This window comes from Zonotrichia leucophrys, chromosome 25 (genome assembly GCF_028769735.1).
Source record: "Zonotrichia leucophrys gambelii isolate GWCS_2022_RI chromosome 25, RI_Zleu_2.0, whole genome shotgun sequence".
In the NCBI taxonomy this organism is placed as follows: domain Eukaryota; kingdom Metazoa; phylum Chordata; class Aves; order Passeriformes; family Passerellidae; genus Zonotrichia; species Zonotrichia leucophrys.
In genome coordinates this window covers 3,976,518-3,996,252 of record NC_088194.1, presented here as the reverse complement: position 1 = coordinate 3,996,252, position 19,735 = coordinate 3,976,518, and the positions used below count along the sequence as shown (strand labels likewise).

The 19,735-nt window shown below is 48.5% G+C and overlaps 3 protein-coding genes across 3 annotated transcripts; 1 reads left to right on the top strand and 2 right to left on the bottom strand.

Moving 5' to 3' along the window:
* Positions 1-7,317: 7,317 nt before the first annotated feature.
* Positions 7,318-7,827, bottom strand: LOC135457660 (scale keratin-like). Its single transcript, XM_064732358.1, has one exon. The coding sequence runs from the start codon at positions 7,825-7,827 to the stop codon at positions 7,318-7,320; it is 510 nt and encodes a 169-aa protein (XP_064588428.1).
* A 2,790-nt stretch (positions 7,828-10,617) lies between these two features.
* LOC135457659 (scale keratin-like) lies at positions 10,618-11,178 on the top strand. Its single transcript, XM_064732357.1, has one exon. It carries the CDS (start codon positions 10,618-10,620, stop codon positions 11,176-11,178), a length of 561 nt encoding a protein of 186 aa, XP_064588427.1.
* A 1,228-nt stretch (positions 11,179-12,406) lies between these two features.
* On the bottom strand, positions 12,407-13,054 carry LOC135457658 (feather keratin B-4-like). Its single transcript, XM_064732356.1, has 2 exons — positions 12,730-13,054; positions 12,407-12,591 (listed from the first exon to the last, which is right to left on the bottom strand). The coding sequence occupies exons 1-2, from the start codon at positions 13,052-13,054 to the stop codon at positions 12,407-12,409; spliced, it is 510 nt and encodes a 169-aa protein (XP_064588426.1).
* Between the last annotated feature and the right edge of the window lie 6,681 nt (positions 13,055-19,735).

Here is a 19,735-nt window from a genome sequence, read left to right as displayed (position 1 = left end):
GGAGCCGGGGCTGCCTCAGAAATAATAGAAGCCGCAGTTTCCTCCTCCAAACCTCCTGGAGCTGGAGCTGCCCCCTCCGTAGGATCCCCCTCCGCAGGAGCCGCCCCCAAAGGAGCTGCCCCCGCCGCAGGAGCCCCCAAAGCCACCGCCCGAGGAGCCCCCAAAGGATCTCCTGCCCCCAAAGGATCTGCTCCCCCCATAGGAGCCCCCGGAGCCAAAGGATCTGCTCCCTCCGTAGGAGCCCCCCATGGAACCGCCACCACATGATCCACCCATGGAACCACCTCCGTAGGCGCCACCCATGGAACCACCTCCATAGGATCCCCCAATTCCTCCCATGGAACCACCTCCATAGGATCCACCCATGGAACCACCTCCAAGGGATCCCCCAATTCCCCCCATGGAACCACCACCGTAGGAGCCCCCAATGGCGCCCCCAGACCCAGAAGATCCCATGGCCCCCGACGGGAACGAGGTGCCCACGATGCTCTCCTGAGGAAAGGAGCTGAGGATGGGCCCTGGGAAGGTGATGACCACGGGTGGAGGGTAGACCACGGCCCGGGAGTCCCCACAGGAGGTGACACAGGGCTGGCTCCAGGCGTCGGCGTAGGGCTGGGGACAGGACACCTCGCACGGGGACGAGCAGCCGCTGCTCACCATCGCTCCTGACGACATTCTTGGGATGGACGGCGACCTGCGGCAGCACAGCAATCAGAACTGCAGTGCCCAAAACTCCAGGGAAAGAGAAATCCTGCTCTGGCGCTTTCCATGAGCAGGAAAAATGGGGGAAGGAGAGGTTGGGAAGATTCCTGACGGCATTTTTTGTGATAGAGAGAGAAGTGCAACACTGGAGTAAAATTAAAATGTTCAAGGAGATCTGGGCCTTTGCACAATCACCAGGATGATAAAATCTCTAATTTCCTGATGGAAGGAATTGTTGCCCCATAAAAATGAGATCTCATTTCCCTCCGTCCAGAATAAAAGCCAAGCTCAGAGTAGTTAAGTTGTAACCTCCCCATCAAATAATCAGGGTTTAATTGACACTTTCCCTTTGTGGCTGGGAACAGCACAACCTCACATTGGGAGATCTGTTTCTCCAGCCACAAAAAACTTCCTTTCCCAAGAGACAGAATGGATAAAATGGCATAATTTGGCTTGGAAAAGAGCCCCAAGTCCACATTCCCGAACATTTCAGAGCTCTGACATGGAATCATTTCCCAATTCAGCACCCACAGCCGCATCCCAGGTAATGGAAATGGAAACAGAGGCAGAGAACTCACCGGGCTCACGGAGAAAACCGGACTGAGGAGAAGGCGCTGGAGAAGCTGCAGGAAAATCCCAGTTTTTATACCCTTCCCCACGGCTCCCGGGCCATGCAACACAATTTTGGGACATCACCAGCGACAGTGTTTTGCTGTATAAGCTCCTTATAATTGTAATAATTGCTTTGATAAGTGTTAATGATTCGTAAATCAACTCCTCATCAGCCAATACATGCACACACCCTTCGTCTTGCTTTAATCCTTAAATAATTTTTAGATTATTTTATTACAGCTGCCATTTCCTGACCTGGTTTGGCTTGGGAATTGGCTTGGAAGGGTGAAGGATCAGGAATTCCCCCAGCAAGGGCAAAAATCAGTTTGGCTTTGTCAGGGGAAATATTTTCTATTCTGCAGAAAATTCCCTGGAAATCCAGAACTGGGAAAACTCACAAATTTTGTGTTTGTAAATCCTCGGTTGGGAAGGGTCATTTTTTTATATCTATTTAACCCAAGGAACTCATTAAAAAGGACTTAAATTAATTCCTTGGATGCTCATCATCATCCAAGGAAGCCCTGTGTGAGAGCATTTTAATTATTGTAATTCTCCTTTTGTCATCCTAATTATCCTAATTTTGTCCCCTTTTGGGACAGCTGCAATATTCCAGGGAGACACGTGTCCAGGAGGCATCATTGGATGAAAAAAACCTAAATATTTTTGAGTGCATGAAGCTGATTCCACCTAAAACACAATAAGAGCGCCTCAGGACTGGCCAGGATTATTTTTTCAGGGAATTCCTGAATTCCCTGAAAATTCCAACAGAATTCCTGGGTTTAAACCTCCTCTGGTGAAAGGCAGAAATTCATAAATAGGAGGAGAGATCTCCAAGCAAAATTCCCTTTATCAATCACCAGAAACATCCTGGAGGGTTTTAGACATGAGGGATATTTTGGGGTGGTTGTCCAAGGCAAATATCCCACAAAAACATTGGTGTCATCAAAGACTAAACTGGGGGGATTTTGGTTCTAAATCAAAGGCAGCTGGAGGGATTTCAGATTTGAGAAATATTTGAGATTTGATATTCAAGATTCGAGATTTGAGATTTGATATTTGAGATTCAAGATCTAAGATCTGAGATTCGAGATTTGAGATTTGAGATTTGATATTTGAGATCCAAGATCTAAGATCTGAGATTCGAGATTTGAGATTTGAGATTTGATATTTGAGATTCAAGATCTAAGATCTGAGATTCGAGATTTGAGATTTTAGATTTGATTCTCAGTGGGAAGCTGTGGGAAGGAAGCAACTCCAGTTTGGAGCTGGAATTTCATCCTGTTTTTCCTGGAAAGGGTGGCCAGGCCTTGGAAAGGGCTCCCTGGGATTGTCCAAGGAACACCTGACCATTGTTCTGGGTGACCTGGTGAGGAATCAGTCCCAGGCTGGACTACATGACCTTGGAGCTCTTTTTCAGCCTGAACAATCCCAAAATTCCATGATCATCCTATATTTCCCGTTTCTATCACGATAAAGTTTATTTTAGTGTTTACATAACTCCTATCCCCACATTTCTGGTGTTTCCGGACCCGATTGGAAAAGAGAGCATGAGGAGCAAATATCGGGGTTAAGATCTTGCAACAGAACCCGAGCAAGCCCTGTCAGGCCCCGGTGACATCCCCGGGTTTGACAGCTCTGCCAGTCAGCAATTCCTCCTTGACTCCTCAATTAAGGTGAAACTTTCTTGGTTCCTCCAATTGGGAAATATCAATTTACATGGAAAATCCTGAGTTCTGCTGCTGGTACCCACATTTCAGCAGCTCTGGGATGAGGTAGCGCTTCCATCAACTCCCCAAAATCCAGATTTTGGGGTGGAAAGCGAAATATTGTGCACAAAACTTATTTATTCATCAATAAATGCCTCAAGTGGATCTAAACCCATTCCAGCTTCAATTCCAGCGAGGCTCAGGGGACAGCACCAGCTCCGAGGTGACTTCCTGGGGGTCGGAATGTGGAGCAAATGGGATCAAACCCGAGGGGTGCAGTGCTTGGAACGTGACTTGGGATTAATAATGAATTTATCACGTCACTTAGGAGAACAATTAGGACAATTAATGAAAGCATCCAGCCCAGCAAAACACGGTTTGGTAACGCGTGGGAAGCTCTTGCACAAAGCGCAGCTCCCATCCCACTGAGGGTCGGGAAAAGTATAAAAGAGCCCTTGGAATTCTGCAGTGCCATCCATCCACAGCTGCTCCTCGTCTCCACTTCTCCAGACCCGGTGAGTTGGATCTTCTTTATCCTCTGCGTGAATAGGGGAAGATATTTTCTGTCTTTTCTCTCCTTCCCAAAAGATGTTTTCTTCCTCTTTCTTTCTCTTTCTTCCTGCTGAGGGAAGGCACCAGAGCAGGATTTCTTTTTCCACTGGAATTTTGGGCATTGTAGTTAGGATTTATCCCCTGCTTCAGGTTCCTCCCCATCCCAAAAGGTGTCTCCAGGACACGGAGGTCTTTCTCTCCTGCAGAACCTCTGATGTCCAGCAATCCCATTTGCCATTTCCATGCTTTAAAATCCAAAGTCCCATCCATGCCTCCATTTGTAGGCACAGGATCAATGGCAGGACTGGAATTTCCCAGGCACTGGGATCAATTCAAGGTTGTTGGTGACCACCACAACTTTATCTTATGGTCCAACCAACTCCTGAGGATGAGCTGCTTCCAAAGGCCCCTGAGCTTGGCTTTGCTCTCCAGAATTCCCAGCACTTCCAGGGCAGCAGGAAACCCTTTGGGAATCAGCAGAGCTCAGTGCAGAGAAACAAAGAAAAGGGACAAACCTGATTCTTCCCAAACTTTTCTTTACCAACTCATGGAAAGTGCCAGAGCAGGATTTCTTTCCCTGGAGTTTTGGGCACTGCAGTTCTGATTGCTGTGCTGCCGCAGGTCGCCGTCCATCCCAAGAATGTCGTCAGGAGCGATGGTGAGCAGCGGCTGCTCGTCCCCGTGCGAGGTGTCCTGTCCCCAGCCCTACGCCGACGCCTGGAACCAGCCCTGTGTCACCTCCTGCGGGGACTCCCGGGCCGTGGTCTACCCTCCACCCGTGGTCATCACCTTCCCAGGGCCCATCCTCAGCTCCTGCCCCCAGGAGAGCATCGTGGGCACCTCGTTCCCGTCAGGGGCCATGGGATCTTCTGGGTCTGGGGGCGCCATTGGGGGCTCCTACGGTGGTGGTTCCATGGGGGGAATTGGGGGATCCCTTGGAGGTGGTTCCATGGGTGGCTCCTACGGAGGTGGTTCCATGGGTGGTTCCTATGGAGGTGGTTCCATGGGAGGAATTGGGGGATCCTACGGAGGTGGTTCCATGGGTGGCGGTTCCATGGGGGGCTCCTACGGAGGGAGCAGATCCTTTGGCTCCGGGGGCTCCTATGGGGGGAGCAGATCCTTTGGGGGCAGGAGATCCTTTGGGGGCTCCTCGGGCGGTGGCTTTGGGGGCTCCTGCGGCGGGGCAGCTCCTTTGGGGGCGGCTCCTGCGGAGGGGGATCCTACGGAGGGGGCAGCTCCAGCTCCAGGAGGTTTGGAGGAGGAAACTGCGGCTTCTATTATTTCTGAGGCAGCCCCGGCTCCCCCGGCAGCAGCCACGGGCCGGGCTCAGCTCCTGGGGAAGCTGCAAGCCAGGAGCGTCCCAGGAATTGCCTTCTCCAGCCTTTGTGGATCTGCATCGCTTCCCAAAGCCTTGGGAATCGTCCTTTGTGCTCCCTGTGTGTGACTCTGCCCTCAACCCTTCCCTGCCAATAAAGTTCTGTTGCATTCAAATTCACATTGTTGGTTTCTTTTTCCTTTCTCCAACTCATCTTTTTGCCTAATTCAGGAATTTGGGAGGGTTGCAGCCTCCAGGATGAGAACCAGGCCAAATTATCCCACTCAGCACTGGGTTTGAGGATGGGGACAACAAATATTCCACCATCAATATTTCCCATTAGAACCCTTTTATATCCCTATTTCTGCCTCACATTTTCTTTTCCACCTTTTCTCCTACAACTCCTTCGGCTGGAAACCACTTTGCCCAGAGCCAGCTGAAATCCTCCTCCAAATCCTGGAGTAACTTTCATCCCACTTTAACAGGAATTTGGAGCCCTGGTTTCACCCTGTGACGCATTCTGGGATTTGCTGGACTGGAATTCTGTGGGATCCTTCCTTCTCTATCCAGAGCTTCACCACGATTGCAAACAAATTATCTAATTGTTTTCCAATTGAGCCTGTTCCTTCAGCCCCATTAAGGTTTTGCTCGGAGCTGATGAATTTATTCAGTGTCATCATTAAATTAATCGCAGATTAAAATTCCTAAACCTCTTTAGGTGCAAGAGGAATTTAAGCAACTTGAGTCGTGTGTCATCTAATTTCTTGTTTACCTCCAGAGCTGTCAATTCAAATTTTTAAACCCATTTTCAGCTTAAACAGAAAGAGAAAAATTTGATTTTCCAAGCGGGCATCTCAAATATGGACAGTTTATTTTTCTTGATATTTCCTATACTTCAATTCATCTTTATTGATTTAATATTAAGGATTCTGTAGTGCAATAAAAAGTATTAAAAACATCTTTTAAACTTTTTTGGGAGGGATTCCTGCTCTCCCTCCTGTGTTTTCCAAGGGAGCAAAGCTGGGTTTAAGTCATCGTTAGAGCTGGGGCTCACCCAGGGTTCTCTGTGTGTTCCCATCCCGACAGAAAACAACAGCACCAGGCGGGATCCGAGCTCTTGTGTCACTCCTCCCTTGGGAAATCCTCTCTTGCACAGCCTGGTGACATTTTGCTGTCATATAAAAGCAGCTCTTTGATGATGCCACAGTCGGGAGAAATTTCTCCACGTCTCGAAGCGTTTGGCACTGCCAGCTCAGCAATCAAGGAGAGGTTCCTTGGTGGGTTTCATTTGGTTCCCATCCCCATCCTCACATTTTTGCCTCTGTTCTTTGATACTCCTGAAAATGTTTTCTGCTTTCCTGAACCTCAGAATTCTGCAGGGAATTATGATGATTCCTAAAAATTGGTTCTAAATATGGTGGCAGAATGGACAGGGCCGGGCTCTGCTCCCAGGGAACACGAACAGGACAAGAAGGAACAGCCTTGAGCTGTGCCAGGGGACGCTCAGGGTGGAAAATTTGGGAAAAATCCTCCTGGAAAAGGGTGGCCAGGGAGGTTTGGAGTGGCCAACCCTGGAGATGTCCAAGGAAGAACTGGAAACTGCCATAATTAATGGCACTGGTCAGGTGGGTGGTGGACATTGACCAAAGATGGGACTCAATGACCTTGGAGATGTTTTCCAGCCTCAAGGACTGGATTTTATGATTCCAGGAATGAGCAGGAGGGAGGAGCTGAGCCAAACCAGGGTGTAAAATAAAAACCTTTTGGCTTTTCAGCTGTCAGCTGACCACATCCCACCCCTCACATGTTCATCAAAGTCATCACCTCCAGAGACCCCCATGCCCCCCCCCAGAGAACAACTGAACCCTTTTGTGCGTAAATTTTGGCTGCTCATCCAACCCTCCATTTCACAACCCAAATTAATTAAACAATTACCTCCCAATTACCATAAAACCCCGTAATTGCTGCTCACAGAGCCAGCTTGAGGAAACCTAGAGAGGTAGAGGATGGGACTGAAACATCCCTGCAGAGAAAGGAAATCCCAACAAAATGATGATGATGCAAGAGGATTTTAATAGGATACACTACGAATGACACCAAACAGACACTCCTTCCTTCAGCCCACTGCCCGAGAAGAATCCACCTTCCACCCATTGTTCTTCTCCTGTCAGGGCTGCACTGACAAGCTCCGTGCCAGGCCTTTCAAGCTGCTCTGTTTTTCTTCTCTGGGCACAATGGAAAGAAGGAGCTGGCGCTGAAGGGTGATTAACAGAGGCTGTTGTTAATTAAAGACAAAAGGGAAATGCAGGGAAGAGGTGTGGGCCCAGTTCCCAGAGGTCCTAAGCCAGGGTGGCTCCCGTTGATGTTTCTTTGCCATCTCCAAAAGCCGGTCCCAGCTGCGGGTCTGGATCGTGGGGTTCCGTCTCAGCCTCAGTGTCCCAGGCGGGACCCACGGCTGCTGCTGGTGTAGAACTTGCTGAGGGTGCAGCCCCCCGAGGAGGAGCCCCCACATCCAGAGGAGCTCAACCTCCCCGAAGAGCTCCCACATCCATAGGAGCCCCCAGATCCGTAGGAGCCCCCAGATCCGTAGGAACCCCCAGATCCATAGGAGCCCCCAGATCCATAGGAACCCCCAGATCCATAGGAGCCCCCAGATCCATAGGAGCCCCCAATTCTAGACAGGCCACCAGAGTAACCTCCCATCCCTGAGCCGTAGGAGGAACCACCGGAGGGCTGGGGCATGGACGATGCCACGATGCTTTCCTGGGGGCAGGAGCTCAGGATGGGGCCGGGGAAGGTGATCCACACGGGTGGGGCGTAGACCAGGGCCGTGGAGTCCCCACAGGAGGCCACGCAGGGGCCGAGGCCTCTGCTGTAGGCACAGGGCTCAGGGCAGGCCACCTCGCAGCCGGGCAGGCACCGGGAGCTGATGCAGTTCATGGTTCTCAGGGATGGACGAGGAGCTGGGGAGGAGAAGATGGAGTCAGGGAATGTTATGGACAGAAAATGAGGTTTGCTCTTCCTGCTCATGGAACTCCAGGATCCCCGAGGTTGGAAAAGAGCTCCAAGAGCATCGAGTCCAAGCTGTTCCCAACCCCTACCTGGTCACCCAGGCCAGTGTCCAGAAATTCCTTGGACACCTCCAGGAGTGGCCTCTCCAAATGTCCCTGAGCCCCTTCCAAGGCTTTTTCCCTTTTCTAGGAGGGATTTCCCACCCTGAGCCTCCCCTAATACATCTCAAGGCCGTTCCCTCTTGTCCTGTTCCATTCCCTGGGATCAGATCCCAAATCCCCCCTGGCAGATCCCAAATTCCCCTTGGATCTCCCTTTTCTCCAGGCTGAGCTGCTCCATCTCCCTCAGGATTTTCCAGACCCTTCTCCAGGCCCCCAATGACCTTCCTGAGTTGGGGGACCCAGAACTGGCCACAGGATCGAGGTGTGGCTTCACCTCTGCCCTCAAATCCTCCTGTCCTGGGACACCATTCCTCCCTCTCCTGTAGAAGACATCTTGGATTTGGCTTTTCAGTAAATTTAAGCTTTAAATTTGTGCCTCAAGCTTTGAAAAGCCACAAGAAAAATAGAAATAACTCCTAAAATTCTATCTTTAAATCTCAGATTGATTTCTTCCAACGACTGCAGTGAGACTCCAACGAAAAGCAGGATTTCACTCTCCCAGCTCAAAATGCCCAAAATCAAGGAATGAGTCCTTTTTTAAAACTATCACTACAGAGAATGAGAGAGAGCAAAGATCAGCTTGAATCCAACTCACCTGGAATAGCAGGAGAAGTCAGGAGAAGTCAGGAGATGGTATGAGGAGACTGCTGAGAGGTCCCTGCTTTTATACCTCTTTGGAGGCAGCTCCTGGGGTATGAAACATCCCATAAAATCTCTCAGCCTTACCAAATTCTGATTTTTTTCCTCTGTGTGACTCCTCTAACGCCTGTAATTATTTTCATAGTTCCCAATTATTAAATCAACCCTCGACATATACAATCTGACTCTCATATCATAAATTTGGCTTTTTCATTGTGTGGGAATTTTACAGCCCCGGTTCCTGTGCAATATCCCGGGGATGACTGCATTTACAATGGAACCTGACCCCTGCCTGTTATTTTTCATTAATGATTTAAGTGAGGCCTGGGCAAGATCAACCCTGCAAGTTTGCACTAAAGAACGGCTTGGGTTGATGATGAGATAACTTTGAAGGTCAAACCCATTTTGAGGGAAGAGTTCAGGAGGAATTTCCTCATGGAAAGGGCTTTGGAAGGGGCTGACCAGCAGGGTTTGGAGTACCCATCCCTGGAGGTGTCCAAGGAACAGCTGGACATTGGTCTGGGTGACCAGGTGGTGATGGGTCAAATGTTGGACTTGACAACCTTGGAGGGCTTTTCCAACCAAGACTCCAAGTTTGGGATCCACCTTGGAGCACAGAGGCTTGGTGACCTTGGGCTGTGCCCCTGCAGTGGCACCGGTGACATCCTGGTGACAGCGCTGAGCTCAGCATCCCCAAAATGAGTTTTGATTAAAATTACTCAGAGGTTTCAGGGCTTAGAGGACCTTGCGTGTCACTTCAATGCCTTTGAAAGGAGTTTTGCTGTCTCATCCCCTCGATCTGTGGGTGCACGAAGGGTTGCAAAGAGCCCTGACCCCCATTCGAGTTCAGATGATTCCATTTGGGAGGGATTTCACCCAAATCTGAGGATTACACCCCAATTGTGTGAGTGACATGAGGGGAGCCACCTTCCTGCTAGTCACTGAAGGAAAATAAACACAGAGATCAGCTCCTGTTTCTTTTGGAACCAGAATGATGCCGAAAGGATTTTCCTCCATGAAGTCTGAGACAAAAGGAGACTTTTGGGTGTTGGGTTTGTGTCACTCAAATCAGGGCTGGAAATGATCAGCAATTATGAGATGAAATGAAAACAATGGCGAGGCTTAAGAGGATCTTTTTCTTTGTAAGTGATAAGAATTTAGTAAATCATGGGTGACATCACGTCCTCCTCATTGTCTGAAAATGGAATAAAAGGGGAGAGACCTGAGACATCTGCCATCCTCGCAGCCTCACTGACTTATTCCCTCCAAGACAACGAGGTAAGTCTGACTGCATTGCGCTCCTCAATACTTCGAACTTTCTCCTTTTTTATCTTGCAAAATTCCAGAAGTTTTAGAAAAGCTGAGGGAGAGAAGAGTGGATTTGGAAAAGTTGGGGGAAAGGGAAGAACAGAGCAAGGAAGATTTTCCTTGGGGACTTTCTGAAGGGAAATCTTCCTGTAGATCTACTTGAAAAGGGAATGAATGGGATGATTTTCCTTGGGGACTTTCTGAAGGGAAATCTTCCTGTAGATCTACTTGAAAGGGGAATTAATGGGACAATTTTCCTTGGGGATTTTCTGAGGGCAAATCTTCCTGCGGATCTACTTGAAAAGGGAATTATTCTGGGCAAGGAATTGTTTAAGGATCAACAGTTCAGCCCCAGAGAAAAGGGGAATATTTTTTTTCTTTTGAGAGAGATTCAGAAGAGAAAGAGATGTGGTGGTAGAAAAGGAAGAACTGAGAAGCCTCAAACAGGTCAGGAAGGAAGGAAATAGCAGGAAAAATGGGGATCTGTGAGGGAAGGTTGAACTGGGAGCAGCTGGAGAAGGACAAAGAACAACTGGTTCATACTGGGAATCCATGGCCTGACTTAACCTCACACCTCCTCTCCCAGCTTGATCCCAAATCCCAAGAGATGATGTCCAACGTCAACTCCGAGTGCCAGCCTGGCTGCGAGGTGTCCTGCACCCAGCCCTGTGCCTACAGCAGGAGCCTGGAGCCCTGCATCGCCTCCTGTGGGGACTCCAAAGCCGTGGTGTTCCCTCCTCCCGTGGTCCTCACCTTCCCGGGCCCCACCATGAGCACCTGCTCCCAGGAGAGCATAGTGGGAGCGTCCCAACCCATGGTGATGGGTGCTCCCCTCGCCAGCATCTCCGATGAGCCCTATGGGGTGGGCAGCTCCTTCGGGCCTGGGGGCATGGCTGGGGCAGGACCCTCCTTCGGATCCGGGGGCTCCTTTGGCTACGGGGGCTCCTCGGGGATGGGGGGTCCCATGGGATATGGGGGTTCCTTTGGTTACGGAATGCAGAGTTCCCGTGGGTCCTGTGGCTACGGGGGCGTGCTGGGGGCCAGGGGTTCCTTTGGGTCTGGGGGTGCCTGTGGCTACGGAGGCTCCCTGGGCATGGGGGGCTCCTCGTACAGCCGGAGGTTCCGCAGCGCCCGCGGCGGATCCTGTGTGGGGAGCTGGGGCTCATCCTAAGGCCGAACAACCCAGAGGATGGAAACCCAGGATCCAGATCCACTTCCAGGCCTGGAATTCCGAGGCTGATCCCTGAAAACCAGGCCCACGTCTCTTCCTGCTGTGCCTCATCTTCAATCAAACCCCGCTCCGTGGGACGACGCCTCTCCTGGAACTCTTTAATTAATCTTGTTCCTGTGTCCTTTCTGCTGGGGTGGGAATGCTTCAGAATTCCACGTGGGGCTTTCTGTAAAGGCCACGGCTTCACCTTGTGGGGATGGCCTGGCTGCCCTGGCACCACCCATGAATTGCTCTGTTTTGTTCTGTTTCATTTATTTCACCCTAATAAAAATCTTTCCAAATTGCATAGGCAACTTCCTGGTTTTCCTTTCTCCAGAATCCCAGGATCGTTTAGGCTGGAAAAGATCTCCAAGGTCATCAAGTCCAACCTTTGATCCTCACAAAATGAGGTCACCCCTAAGCATCCCAATTCTCCATTACCCTGGCTCCAAGGGTAAACTGGTTTTAACTGGGAGCTGCAGCAGTCCATCCCTGGAGGTTTTTCCAACCTATTGGAAATTATTCTGTGTTATTTTTTGGATAATGTGGAATAGATCAAAAAGGAAAATAGTTTATTGAGGAATTTCAGACTAATTATATTTGAATTAAAGCAGAATTAATTCCCCTCTGATGAGAGTTAATTGCTGCACAAGGATTCCCTTCTTTCAGGCCAGTTTGTAACTGAAACTGTGGTGAAATAAAAGGCAGAACCCGGGGCTGTGATGCAACAGGGCTTTAATACAAACAAAAAGTGGGATGAGGCAGTGCAGAGACAAAGAACGGAATCTCCATGTCAGCATTCCCATGTCAGCATTCCCGTGTCAGCATTCCCATTTTCATCATTCCCATTTTCAGCATTCCCATTTCAGCATTCCCATTTCAGCATTCCCATTTCAGCATTCCCATTTCAGCCTGGACTCCAGTCCAGCAGTCATTCCAGGACATTCTTTTTCCAGCCAGACACTTTCACAGGTTTGACTCTTTGGGTTCAGGGAGTACAAAACACAACAGGAGAGAGGGACAAAGGGAGGGAACATCGGGATCCTAAGCCTTGGATAAAGCACAAACAAGATCCAAACAACCCCAGCTCCGACCCGATCAGCTGGAGCAGAGGCTGCTTGGAATTCCTAGCTCTCAACTACTACCCTGCATCCTATTTTTCCTTGGGACATTCCTCAGCTTTAAAGGGTTAAAAAGGCCCATAATTCCCATAGTTCCCGTAGTTCCCGTAGTTCCCATAGCGATACCTGTAGTACCCTCTGGAATAATAGGGGTAATAATTCCTATTGTAGCCTGAGAAATAGGAGGAGCCGCGGTAGAGGCTCCCCAGCCGTGACATCCCACCCCCGCAGGAGGAGCCCCCTCCCATTTCCCCTCCACAGGAGGAGCCCCCTCCCATTCCCCCTCCCATTCCCCCTCCCATTCCCCCTCCACAGGTGGAGCCCATTCCTCCTCCTCCAGACCCCATCCCTCCTCCAGATCCCATCCCACCACCTCCAGATCCCATCCCACCTCCTCCAGACCCCATCCCACCTCCAGACCCCATCCCACCACCTCCAGACCCCATCCCACCACCTCCAGACCCCATGCCACCCCCTCCAGACCCCATTCCCCCGCCGATTTCAGGGATGGACGACCCAACGATGCTCTCGGTGGGGCAGGAGCTGATGATGGGCCCCGGGAATGTCACGACCACGGGCGGGGCGTAGACGATGGCTCGGGAGTCTCCGCATGCGGCCACGCAGGGCTCGCTGCAGGCGTCCACGTAGGGCTGGGCGCACGTCACCTCGCAGGGCGAAGCGCAGCGGGCGCTGAGCAGTTGGCCATAGGAGGACATCGTTCCAGATCCAACCTGGAAGGATGAGAAGGTCCCAACCCAATGAAGGCACGGCCTGAGAAGGATGGATTGGAAGGATAGGGAAAAATTCCTCATTTGTTTTTGTGTTTAATTCTTTAAGCGCCGCCTTTTAGAGGTAAAATTGTCCCCAGGCTTCTGGGTGAGAGAGGGAATCCAGGTGAAGAAAATGTGTTCTGTTCCTAAATTCTGAGATATCCAGCAGGAAATTGGAGGTGTATGGGGGATTATTCCCTTTGGAATTTCCTGGATTCCAAAGGGAGCTGGGAATGGGGATTTGCTGGATGGTGTTTGGATGGACAGGTGCAGATGTGTGGGATTAAATCATCTGAATAAATGAGTTTGTGGTTAAAAAATTAAAATCATAATTTTTAAAAATCATCATTTCTAAGGCACAATCCGCTTTTCCATAAATTGCACCAATCAAAGGAGATGAATTGTGGGGAAATGTTTCTGATTCTGTTCCCACTCCTCTCTCCTGCTCCATGGAATCACGGAATGGACCTTGAAGAACCAGTTCTGATCCCTGGCATGGGCAGGGACACTTTCCATGGACCCCAAACCCTGTCCCACCTGGTCTTGGACAGTTCCAGGGATGGGGCTGCCACAGCTTTCCTGGGAATTCCATTTCAGAGCCTCCCCACGCTCACAGGGAAGGATTTATCCCTAAAATCCCATCCAAACCTCCTGTCCATCAGTGTGAACTCATTCCCCCTTTTCCTTGCACTCCATCCCTTGGAAATTTTCTCTTCTCATGTTCCTTTTGGCTCCTTCAGGTCCTGGAAGGCCACAATTGGGTCACCCCAAAGCTTTTCTGTATTTTGTCCTGTTCCTATTCCCAGAATGAATTCTGGGAGGAACCTCCCTGTCCTTTTCTCATTTCATTCCGACCCCTTCTCCCACTTCATTCCCTTTCCTGTTGGGAATCAATCCCACCCTGATCAGGGGTTTGGAGTGATCCTTCTCCATAAATAAATAAATGTTCAATTCCTAAAAATTCCTCCCATCAACTTTTTTTAAAACTCCCATTCCTCTCCTCCCTTTTAACCACCTTAATCCCAAGCCCCACTTCCCACGCAAGAACGGGCTTGGAGAATAAACTCTACCCTTGATTTAGGATAGGATATAAAACCTCACTTCAAAGCTCCCCATAAACCAAATTGCCTCTAATTAGGAGCTGATTCAGTTAAATCTGACTTACCCAGTCAGCGAGGAGAACGAGTCAGCAGAGGCAGCTCCAGGGCCACCAGTCAGGAGCACTTTTATATCCTGTCATGGAGAAGGGAAATTGGGAGCCACCTTGACGCAAGCCCTTGTGAAATGGAATGTTTTCCCTGCTCCTGCCTCCCCTTGTCGCAACTGTTTTGATAACGCCTTAGGATTAGGAGATAATTCCCAGTCCCACACAGCTGCTTCACCCTTCCTGGGCCTTTGCTGGAAATCTCTCCATCCTGGGGGATGGGGGGGGGATTTTCCCTAAAAAAATGAGGGGGGTTTTCCCTAAAATATTTATTTTGTGTGTGTGTGTGGTCACTTTGTGTCCATGCCATGGGTTTTTATGGAATTTCTGACTTCTAAATTCCACACACAGGAGTGGGAGATAATCCCCAGGCCTACAGGGGCTTCACCCTTCCAGGGCCTTTGTTGGGCATCCCACTGAGGGGGATTTGACTTAAAACAGGGGGATTTTCCCCAAAATATTCACTTTATGTTCACCCCGTGTGATTTTATGGAATTTCTGTCCTGGGACATAAATTCCCAGCCCCACAAGGAGATGTGGGATAATCCCCAGGCCTACACAGGGCGCTGCAGGTGCTTCACCCTTCCAGGACCTTTGTTGGGAATCCCACCATCCACTGAGGGGGATTTTCCCTAAAATATTCACTTTATGTTCACCCCGTGTGTTTTTATGGAATTTCTGTCCTGGGACATAAATTCCCAGCCCCACAAGGAGATGTGGGATAATCCCCAGGCCTACACAGGGCGCTGCAGGTGCTTCACCCTTCCAGGACCTTGGTTGGGAATCCCACCATCCTCTGAGGGGGGTTTTCCCTAAAACAATGGGATTTTCCCTAAAATATTGGTTTTGTGTTCATCCTGTGTGTTTTTATGGAATTTCTGACTTGGAACATGAATTCCCAGGCCCACACAGGCCCAGGCAAGGTGCTTCACCCTTCCAGGACCTTTGTTGGGAATCCCTCCATCCACTGGGGGAGATTTGCCCTAAAACAGGCAGATTTTCCCTAAAATATTCACTCTGTGTGTGCGTGGTCGCTTTGTGTTCACCCTATGGGGTTTTATGGAATTTCTGTCCTTGGAGCTGTCCTTTGAGCAGAGGATTTCCTTTTCACGTTCCGAGTAGGAAATTTGAGGTGCCAAAGCAATTCCTGGACAAGAATTCCATCAGAAATTCAGCTTAAAAAGGGCACTTGCCCAGGATTTTATATTTTATCTGCAATTCCTCATCTCAGGGGTTATCCCCTTCAGAATAAACACCCAAAAAATACTAAAATCTGTGGAAAATTAAATTTTCCTTTGGGGATCTGTTTTTCAGAGGCCAGATGAGGAGAGGAATTTAGTTTAGGATTAGAGGACTCAGAGCAAACATTACTTCAAGTCCAGGCCCACAAATTCAGTTCAAAAAAAATCCCCAGGGCCTGGAAAATGTTGATAATGTGATTTCCACGCTTACATTGACATTAAAAAAACCAAACTCTTCCTTCTCAGTTGTGGTGAAGTATTAAAACGAAAGGAAAACACAAAAACAAAGCCCCAAATAAATGGTTTTATTTACATTTCATGGCTCTGGAATCAATCTAATGAGCAGAGGAGACACATGAGCGGCACAGAACAGTCTGACTCACTTAATTTGTGGCAATTAAAAGCACCTATTAATTACAGTGATTGACAGCTGAGGCAATTCCAGGAGTTACCAAACCCAATATTTGAAAAAAGTCCATAAGAACCTCGTCCCATTGTCTTGTAGGAGAGAAAATTTTAAAACAAAAAACTGCCCAAAAAAATCCCTTGGGTTTGGTTTCTGGAATTGGATTTCTTCCCCGGAAATTTTAATGGGATCTTTTCTTTTGTGTAATTTTGCAGCCCTGATATTCCACAGAGATCCTTCCAAAAAATTTCAGCTCCCAAATGCAAACCCCTGGCACAGCCCCAAAGCTCCTTTCACAAGCCCTGAACCTGCCTCAGATCAAAGAGTTCCTTAAGAGATAAGAGAAGGAGATAAACTCCCTTCCCAGCTGGAAGAGAAATCCTTCTGGAAATATAAATTCAATTTTTAAAAAATTAGGAATTGTTGCTTTTTTTTTTTTGCAAAGGATTTTCAGGGGAAAAAAACCCAACAAAACGACATATTTTTATACATTAAAAAAACAAACTTTAAAGAGCAGCACTTTGTGCTGAGGAGCTCCAGACTCACCTCAAACAAACCAACTCCAGAGATTTTACCTGGGACATTCCTCATCCTGTTTTTTCCTGGCACGCTGATTATGTTGTTGTTGTTGTTGTTGTTGTTGATGTTGTTGTTGTTGTCGTGGCCCATAAATTGATTTTCTGGCTTCAGGAATTCCAGGGCTCCGCTCTGATCCTTCCCGGCTGCTTTGCATACGGAGATGAAATCAGAGGAAGCTGCTGCAGCTGCTTTGCTCTTCCCTATAATTTTCCAAATTGGGCTCCGAGGCCGCTTGGCAGAGAGGAAATCATCGGTGTCATCATCCCAGATGGGGGCAGAGCGCCGTCCTCAACCCTCATTGTCCCCCAGATTTTATCGGGGCAGTTCCAGGCTTGGAAGGGAGCAGCCAACACCACCCAGCAGGAAAATAAACAGGCAGAAATTTGGGAATTATTGCCTGAGGCTGAGGCTGGTTTGGATCCTGGAATCTCAGTTTTGGAGCAGTTTCTGGGCTCCCAACCTGGAATCCGGTTTCCAATTAAAAGGATGATGTTTTGGGGTGTTTTTTTTCATTGGATAATTGTGAGATTGAAGGGGAAATGTGGGATTAAATGAAATCACCGCCAACTGCTCGTTAATTATTTGTTTTATTGCTCAGACCTGAGCAGGATCTCAGTTCTGTCCATTTCTGTCCATTTCTGTCCATTTCTGGCAATTTATGTCCATTTATGTTAATCTCTGTCCATTTATGTCCATTTATGTTAATTTCTGTCCATTTATGTCCATTTATGTTAATTACTGTCCATTTATGTTAATTTCTGCCCATTAATGGACATTTCTGATAGTTTACGTCCATTTATGGCAAATTTCTGTCCATTTCTGATGTGATTCCCCCTGATGTGATTATTGACACTATAACAAAAAATCAATTTTTTGGCAGCCTCCCATTTCCTTCCAGACATCTCAGCCTCATCCCTAAGAATTGAAGGACAAAACACATTTCCACTTGGATTTCCTCCCTCGTGGAGAGGTCTGGGGACATTTCTTACCTCCAGCACCACCAAAGGTGATGATTAAAGAATTAAACACACCAATAACTCCGGAAGTGCGGAATTCTTCCCCGCCACCCAACGAGATTTTGCTGGGAGCTCAGGAACAATGACGGCACCCCAATTTCCCGGGAATCTTTCATCTTGGAAACAAAACCCAGCTAATGCTCTGGAATTCCCTTGGATAAAACTCGAGGCAAGGTGGAATCGCAGCCCCGCAGGGGGAAGCCTGGAGTGCCTGGGTGTGATTTGGGTCTGGTTAAAAGCTGGGCCTGGTGTCCCTCTGGGGCCACCACCCAAACGCCTTCTCCAGGTCAGGGTCACCTCCAGGACTTCCCGGGATCTTGGAATATCCCAAGGTGGAAGGGAACCCTGAGGATCGGGCACAGAACCATCCCCAAGAGTCCCCAGAGGTTTTTTTGAGGTCCTGGAGCCCCCAGGATTGGGTGAAGGAGCTCTGAAATGGCTCAGCCCAACCCCAAACCACCAGAAGATTGAGGAGAAGGAGATTTTGAACTTCGCTGAGGAGCTGGAGCGTGGCCAGGGATGGGAACGGGGCTGGAAGAGCTGGAAATGGAAAATCCTGAGGGATTTGGGGCAGCTCAGCCTGGAGAAAAGGGGGATCCAGGGGGAATTTGGGATCTGCCAAGGGGGAAATTGGAATCTTTTCCCAGGAAATGGGGACAGGACAAGATGGAACAGCCTAGAGCTGTGCCAGGGGAGGCTCAGGGTGGGAAATTTGGGAAAATCTCTCCTGGAAAATGGAAAAAACCTTGGAAGGGGCTGCCCAGGCAGGGTTGGAGTTCTGGAGATGTCCAAGGAATTTCTGGACATTGGTCTGGGATCAGGCACAGCTTGGACACAACTTTGGAGATCTTCTCCAACCTCAACAGCTCTGGGATGTTCCTTTAAGGAAAAAGAAACCCAAAAACTTATAAAAGGAATGGGAATTCTGGGTGTCCAGGTGGGATCAGACACAGCTTGGACTCAACAATTTTGGAATTCTTTCCCAACTTTCGGGATCCTGGGATTCTAAAGAGCTGCGGGATCTGCTCCTCAGGAGGGTGGGAGCTCATGGGAGAAGTTTGGGGTTATTTGGGGCATCTTAGAAGTCCCGCCCTTGCAAATAATTAATTTTACTATTTCATTAGCGCCTGTGGAATGAGCCAACATTCCCATTCCTGTATCGCCCCATGGCTCACCCAGGCGTGGCGCTAAGATCCAATTTAATCATCCATTAATGAGAAAGATATTAATTAAATCTTCATTTGCCTTCATTGCCTCATTAAAGCTGCTCGTCTCAGCAAGAAAATTTGGCAGCTTCCTCTGAGTTCCTTCAAGGATTAAACCCGGAGCTGGTGGCACAAAATGCTGTAAAATGAATTTGTAGCTGGATTTAAGGAAGGAAAAGGAAATTTTTTCAGGGAAAAAAAAATGCAGAGTTTTGTTATCCAGAGGAAATATTGGAATTTTTTTCCAGCTGCAATTATTTGTACAGCACTGATTGGTCCAGCTCAACAAGGCCAAAGGTTCAGCTTGAATAAAAATCTGTCAGGAATTCCAGGGTTTTCCTTGCCCCTAGAATTCACCAGGAATTGTGGTTATGGGAAAAGGGGAATGGGTTCAAGCTGAAAAAGGGGAAATTTAGGTTGGGTTTAGGGAAGAAATGGTTCCCTGTGAGGGTGGGGAGGCCCTGGAATGGATTTCCCAGAGAAAGTTGGAGCATCATGGGAAAATGGAAAGGAATTAGAATAAAATTATTTTTAAGGACATTCCAAACCCAAACCATTCCATGGTTTTATAATTCTTGGGCCTGAAAAGGGATTTAAGGAGGAAAAGCAGCCTTAGGGACCTTCCCAACCCAAACCATTCCAGGTTTTTATGATTCTTGGGCCTGAAAAGGGATTTAAGGAGGAAAAGCAGCTCTAAGGACCTTCCCAACCCAAACCATTTCAGGTTTTTTATGATTTTTGGGCCTGAAAAGGGATTTAAGAAGGAAAAGCAGCCCTAAGGACATTCCCAACCCAAACCATTTCAGGTTTTTATGATTTTTGGGCCTGAAAAGGGATTTAAGAAGGAAAAGCAGCCTTAGGGACCTTGCCAACAAAAACCATTCCAGGTTTTTATGGTTCTTGGACCTGAAAAGGGATTTAAGGAGGAAAAGCAGCCCTAAGGATGTTCCCAACTCAAACCATTTCAGGTTTTTTA

Coding starts and splice junctions, on each gene's coding strand:
- LOC135457659 (XM_064732357.1), top strand. CDS start 10,618: ATGTCCAACGTCAACTCCGAGTGCCAGCCTGGCTGCGAGGTGTCCTGC.
- LOC135457660 (XM_064732358.1), bottom strand. CDS start 7,827: ATGAACTGCATCAGCTCCCGGTGCCTGCCCGGCTGCGAGGTGGCCTGC.
- LOC135457658 (XM_064732356.1), bottom strand. CDS start 13,054: ATGTCCTCCTATGGCCAACTGCTCAGCGCCCGCTGCGCTTCGCCCTGC. Junction 12,592..12,729: donor TGGGATGGGGTCTGGAGGAG/GTGGGATGGGAT, acceptor CCTCCTGTGGAG/GGGAAATGGGAGGGGGCTCC.